This window comes from Crocuta crocuta, unplaced genomic scaffold, assembly GCF_008692635.1.
Source record: "Crocuta crocuta isolate KB4526 unplaced genomic scaffold, BGI_CrCroc_1.0 scaffold318, whole genome shotgun sequence".
Lineage (NCBI taxonomy): Eukaryota > Metazoa > Chordata > Mammalia > Carnivora > Hyaenidae > Crocuta > Crocuta crocuta.
In genome coordinates, this window is record NW_027531425.1 from 232,601 (window position 1) to 239,615 (window position 7,015).

Genomic DNA, 7,015 nt, shown 5'->3' on the forward strand with positions numbered 1-7,015 from the left:
GCAGGCTCCAGGCTCTGAGCTGTCAGCACAGAGCCTGATGTGGGGCTTAAACTCATGAACCGTGAGACCACGACCTGAGCCGAAGTCAGTCGCCTAACTGACTGAGCCCCCAGGCACCCCCCATTTTCACCATCTTAGTAAAAGCGTACAATTCCGCGCCATTTAGCATATACACAATGTTGTGCAGCCATCATCACTATTATTAGTTCCAGGACAGTTTCATCACTCGAAAGGAAACCCCACATCCATCAGCGGTCACCCCCCTTCTGTCCTCCCCTCAGCCCCTGGCTACACAAGTCTGCCGTCTCCACTAACGTGCCTGCTCTGGACATTGCACACAAATGGAAACACACACTACGTGGTCTTTTGCGACTGGCTTCTTTGGTTCAGCGTGATGTTTTCAAGGTGCATCCACGCCATAAGGTGCCTCAGTATCTCATTCCTTTTTAGGGCTGAACGCTACTCCTCCGCCTCCACCCCTCCCCACCCCCCGTATGGGTCTATCACGTTTCTTCTCTCCATCAGCAGCACCCCTTCTCTCCTGAACCCACACCGGCAGGGTTTGACCCCTTCCACTCCATCAACACAACGCTGCTCAGGGTCACCAGTGCTCTCCCTGCTGCTAAAGCAATTCTTAGTCCTTTTCTTAGCTGACCTGTCATCACATTTCACTCTGTTATCACACCCTCTTCGAAATACTTCTCTATGTGGCTTCTGGGACATCATTTTCTCTAGGATGTCCTCCTACCCCACGGCCCACTGTCACCTGCTCAGCGAAGCATCTGCTGACCACTGGGTATTAAAGAGCAAATTCTCACCCTGGCCCTGGGCAGGCTCCACTTGCCTTACCTGCTTTATTTTTCTCTATAGCACTTATCCTCTGACATGTGATATGCGTACTTATTAGTTTGGTATGTCTTCTTCCAATAGAATATAAACTCCACAAGGGACTCCATGGGACACCTGGGCTGTTTGGTGCACTCTTAGATGGTCAGCACCTAAAACAGGGCCTGGCACACAGTAGATGCTTAATAAATATGTATGAAATAAATGACTAAGTTAGTATGTGAGCAGCTATGGATCTCCGAAGGCAACCCAACCACAACTCTACTTGTCCATCGGTGAGTAGAAGCCAAAACACTCCTTGTGAAAGTCAGAAGAACAGCCCAGACAGAATCTTTCCAAACTAGGAGGCACCTGGAGATGGGTGAGATTTAGAGGAAGACTCAGCTTTTGTGGAGCCACCGGGGCACCTTAATCAGGAGAGAAGCACCACTGATTGATTCTTTCAGACGGCGGAACAGTGTTTAAGGACCCGGCACAGGGCTTCTCAGACTCTCATGTGTGTGTGACTCGCCAGGGGACCTTGTTAAAATACAGACTCTGATTCATAGGTCTTCAAGAGGGGAGGGGCTGAGACTCTGCTTTGCTGACAATCTCCCCAGATGATATCGGTGAAGCTTGTCCGTGAACCTCACTTGGCTAGCAAGAAACTAGAAGGCTATATTGTTTGACATCAGAAGAAAGCAGGTTTCAAAAGGCAAGCAGCAGAATCAGCTGCAGTGAGGGGGAGCTACCTACACTTTGTTGGGGGGCAAAAACTCTCTGGGTAGTATACAGGCTGTGGTAGGCAGCCTCCAAAATGAACCTCATGGTCCCTGCCTACTGGTATTCACTCCCTGGTGTAATTTTCTCCCTTTGAATGTGGGCTAGATTTAGTGACTCATTTCTAGTGAATGGAATATGGAAGAAGGCATGGGATGTCATTTCTGAGATTAAGCTACCAAGGACTGGGCTTTCTGTCTTGGGTGTTCTCTCAACTTGTTTGGAGGGAAGCCGGCTGCCATATTGTGTGCAGCTCTATGGTGAGGCCCACATGGTGAAGAGCTAACAAAAGACTCGGCCAGGGATGAAGGTCCTTCGTCCAACAACCTGCAAGGAACTGAATCCTGCCAACACCACGCAAGTGAGCTTGGAAGAAGATCCTCTCCTAAGCGGAGCCTTTGGAAGAGACTATGGCCCTGCCCCCACCACTTTCACTGCAACCTCCTAAGACCTAGAGCCAGAGTCCCTGGCCACACTGCACCTGGATCCCTAGCCCACAGGAACCATGACAGAATAATGAATGCCTCTTGTTTCAAGTTGGTAAGTTTTAGGGTGATTTGTTCCACAGCAATAGATAATTAATACAGATGCTAGAAAGGATAATGGTAATAGTTAATAAGGCCTGCTGGACAGGCATGTGCTTGAGGTTCATGCAGTGGACTGGGAACTCTGAAGGACACTAGCTACGTAGATATGGAGCCAGGTCAGGTCCACACAGTGCCGGTGCGCTGCGTAAGGAGTTCCACAAACATATGTATACATATTAGTTTTTTTGGCTCCTTGAGATTGAGGATGGGTACAACCCAAGAGAAAGACCATCCAGAAATAAAGTACACACATGTCTTAGGATGCAGAATGACAGAGGAGAGCAGTCCTGAAAGTCTAAGCCGGGGCAGTCTCCCTCAGGAGCGACCTGTGTCCACTGTTGCCACATCTGTTGATAAGGGTACACTTAGGACCTGCCATCTTCCTGCAGAGGTGTCTTCTCTACCACCCGTGTCCTGAATTCCATTTATTACTTTAGGAAACACCCCGGTTATTAATGTTGCATCTTTCCCATGAACTACTCTGACGAGCAAATGCATCTTTTTTTAAACCAGATAAAAAAGCAAAACCAAAGTAATTCCCATGTTGACTTCAACAGTGGTCACCATCTCTGGCTCTGCACGATGGCTTGCTCTATGGCTCCCCCTGCTCCTGTGAGCCCCCGCCACCATTTAGCAGGAAGAAGATGTGGGGGAGAGGATGGGACCAATGTGTTTACACAACATAGTCTCCCCAGGACCTGCGTGTGCTCCCTTGTTGTGTTACCCACTGCCGTCAGGCTCCTTGCTCTGGGGGAGCAGACCAGGTTCACTCTGGGGGCAGGTATCCATCAATGAGGGGAGAGAAGGATGGTGGCCCTGGGAGGCTGAATGGCTCAAGAGTCATCACATAGTTTCCGTTTCCACCAGCCCGGAATGCACCTCACGTGAGCACCCTGTGTGAGCCGTGAGGGGCTCTGAACTCAGGCAGTTGCGGTGCTGAGTCAGGGTGTGGCTAATGGGATATGCAGACACAGCCGCGTGGAGGAGGCAGACCCAACAGCCGGGCCCTTCTGTCACTCTCCACCACCAGCAGCAAGGCTGACGGACAGTGTGGGTGCCCCGGCAACGTCTCCGGCAGGGGGTGCTAACCTAGATGTCCTAGAGAGCCAGGCTGACCATGAACTTACGAGGGAGCCAAAGCTCATGAGATGGTCACTAAATTTGTTTTCCTTTGAAGCAAAGACCAAATAGACCAGGAAGAGAAAGAAATTTGTGCTGAAAGATGCTATCCCCAGGGTGACTGGGTGGCTCAGTGAGTTGAGCATCTGACGTTGGCTCAGGTCATGATCTCATGGTTTGTGAGTTTGACTGCAGCATTGGGCTCTGTGCTGACAGATCAGAGCCTGGAGCCTGCTCCGGATTCTGTGTCTCCCTCTCTCTCTGACCCTCTGCCACTTGCACTCTGTCTCTCTCTCTCTCTCTCTCTCTCAAAAACGAATAAACATTAAAAAAAATTTAAAAACCAAACAAAAAACAAAAAGACGCTAGCCCCTTGGTCTAATTTTTGTTTTCTCTTTTGATAGATTCACAGGTCTAGGGAAATGTTTCTTTACTAGAGGAAAACACGTAAAACAAGATTGATGACAAGTGAATTCAGTATCAGTATTAGGGAGTGTTTGGAGGGCCCGCTTCACCCAGGCAGCTGCCCTTCCTCCATCGGGCACTGGCGCCTCGGGGAATACGGGTCCACTATCCCCAGATCTAATACTGCTTTCAAGAGAAACTGGAAATCTAGATATTTTTAAGTAAAATCCCCTAGTATTCAAGACACAGCAGACAGAAAGGAAACACATCTGTGGGTCTTATCTGGCCTCACGTTGCCCATATATAGCCCTTGCTCTGGGTTGCGGAGGGAGACGCTACAGGGGAAGCAGCCACGGCGGGGAGCACCACACGTCCCTGCTTGCTGCTTCCGCCGCCCCCTGGGGACACAATGCCTGCCCTGGGCAAGGGCACATGGACAGGAAGCAATGCCCCGATCAAGCCCAGGGCCCCTCTTGCCCTCAGACCTCTCGTCTGGCTACACTCACTCCCTGGGTAACCAGCTAAAATAGCAAGTACACGGTGACTGCAGACTCGTAGCTCCAATCGGTTTCTCCCGAGTGTCCGATTCTCAAGTCCCGCTACCTACTTGGAAATCTCCACTTGGACGCCTAACAGGCACCTCGGATTAACATGACCCAGCGGGTGTCTTGTCTCGATTCCGTCTTCCCCAGCTCCATAACAGTCACTGGTTCCCTGTTGCTTCTGCCAAACATTTGGATTTCTCTCCTTCTTCACACCCTACATTCTCCCCATCAGGAAGTTCGGTCAATGCTATGCTCCAAACAGACCCCAAACCCAACCCCACAGCCATCACCCTCCCTCGTGACCCCTCCCATCCTATCTAAGCCCCCAGTACCCATGGCCAAGACCTCACAATAACCTCTACGTAGGTCTCCCTGCCTCTCTTTGCAGCCCTCGTTGGTGACTTCTCCGCAAAGCTGTTGGCGGGCTTAAAAAATATAGAGAGATCAGATCTCGTCACTCTTCTGCTTAAAACCCTCCAGTGGCTTGTCAAAGCCAAACCCATTTTTACCGTGACTCTCAGGGCCTGATGGCCTTGGACATCCCTGTGGTTCCTTCACTTCATTTAGGTTCCTGCTCTCACACCATCTCCTTCAGAGAGACCCTTGCTGACCACCCCTCTGCAGCAGCTCTCCCTCTTTCACCCCTGCTCCCATTCAGACCCCCCATGCTGGCTCTTAACTTGCGCTTCTTCATTTCTCTTCTAAGCACTTACTCCGGCCTGACACAGGTGTTATCTCTCTGTCTCCTGCTCTGGAATGTGAGTTAAATGATACCAGGGCTTTTGTCTCTTATTTTGCAACATGTCCCTATGGCCTGCGACGGTGCCCAGCACCTTGTAGGTGCTCCATAAATACCTATTGGGCTGGATGAACTGACATAGCTCTACATGGAAGCTTCCAGGGCTGAAGCCAAGGCCTGATCCAGTTGCTCACTGGGAAGTCTACTCACTGATTGAGGAAGGCAAAGAGGTATCTCATGATAATCAGAGTGGTTTTGGGCAGGACCAGGAGGACTTTCCGGATGTGCAGAGCTCTCTCCTGCAGGCTGTCCATTGCTGAAAGAAGAAAGCCATGTGTCATCCTCCATTGCAACAGAGATCCCGAGGAGTGATGGTCAGAGGGCCCTTCCTACCAGCAGGTGCTGCACAGACAGTGGCCAGGCCAAGTCCACACAGCACTGGTGCTAGTCTATGTAAGGAGTTCCATTCCTGGGGCTCCTTGGGGCTGGGCTGCAGCTATAGGGTACGTGTTAGGCTCCAGACACTTACGGATTACAGGACTTAAGGAATATGTATGTTGCGCACTGAAGGGGTTGGAGATACCCCCAAGTACCTACTACCCTCTTATTAGAACCAGAGACAAGGACTGTCCATGAACCTGCTATAACTAATTGCTTGACATCTGGTCTTGGGGGGATGTACATGTGGGGAGGGAGACACGCTGTGCAGGTCTTATCTTGCTCACTCTACACAAGTATCACCTCGCCCTCCGGATAGGTCTGGCTTATCTTCCCCTCCCTTATCTGCAGTGGGGTTGAGCAGAATGCAGCCAAAGGCAAGAGATGGTAGATGCCTGCATAAATAGTGCTGTCTGGGGAGAAGACCAAAACAGTTTCCTGATTCTTGTGCTGTGGACAGATCAATTACAGGTAAGCCCCAAGGCTGGTGGCCTCCATCCAAAGCCAGTCTCCCCACTCCCATAGTGCCCCACATGGCTATTGTCATTTTCTATGTGCGTCTTTCTATGAAAAAGAAGTGGAAAGCAGTGGGTTTAGGAGCATATCTCAAGGGGAGAAGTGTGCACCCAATGTGTCTTGAACTGTCTTGGTAGCCCCAGTCCACTTAAGACTTTTGCCTAAGCCCTAGAAAAAGATGTGAGGACAGGAGGGATACATATATTTAATCACCCACAGAACTGATTTTCACTAGACTTCCCAAAATAGTGGGTCAAAAAGAGAGCTTATTGAATGTTCTGGGTCCTCAGAACAGCAGATAGGAACAGTGTTCGTGGCATGTGCTGAGCCAAATTCGAAACTTGGGGGGCATGAAGACCCTGGTGCACCTAGGAGAAGGTTCTTTTCCCCAGGTCCAAGGCACTGCCTTCTCCAGCCTCTGTAGCCATCATTCCATTGGGGTCTGGTTCCAGGATGATCTGATATTAACCCAAGTTTCCATGGATTATGTTCCATGGAAAACAAAACAGGATAATGAGCTAAACTAAATGGTGAGAACAGTTCTTCCAAGCCCCAAATTTGAGAGTAAGAGGTAGAGAAACTGTAAGAAGGATAAAGTAGAAACTATATCCTTTTCCAGGAAAACATCATGTCGCTACTTTTAAATGTGCAGAGGGCTTTTATTTCTAGAAGAACACACATTAACACAGCTAGCAGGTAAGTCGTGCCATGTTTAAAGCAACAAGCAGAAAACACTTCTTTTAGATTATAACAAGCACAAGCAGTAAATGTCTGAACTGCCACTAACTGAAAAGTACCATGTCTTACATATGATTGGAAATATGTTTTACTGGGGACGCCTGGATGACTCAGTCTGTGAAGTGTCTGACTCTTGATTTTGGCTCAGGTTATAATCTCACAGTTTGTGAAATTGAGCCCTGAGTCAGGTGGACTTGATGCTGAGAGTGCAGGGCCTGCTTGGGATTCTCTCTCCCCCTCTCTCTGCCCCTCCTCTGCTCATGCTCTCCTTTTCTCTCTCTCTCTCTCAAAATACATTAAAAAAAAAAAAAAAAAAAAAAAAA

General features: G+C 49.4%; 1 protein-coding gene across 9 annotated transcripts in view; it reads right to left on the bottom strand.

Moving 5' to 3' along the window:
• Window positions 1–7,015, bottom strand: part of SRGAP2 (SLIT-ROBO Rho GTPase activating protein 2) — a 243,244-nt gene that overhangs the window by 22,330 nt on the left and 213,899 nt on the right. For all 9 annotated transcript variants that reach the window (XM_077772041.1, XM_077772039.1, XM_077772040.1 and 6 more), the window contains exon 16: window positions 5,211–5,316. In XM_077772041.1, the coding sequence (XP_077628167.1) occupies window positions 5,211–5,316 (106 nt within the window). The remainder of the gene's footprint in view (window positions 1–5,210; window positions 5,317–7,015) is intronic.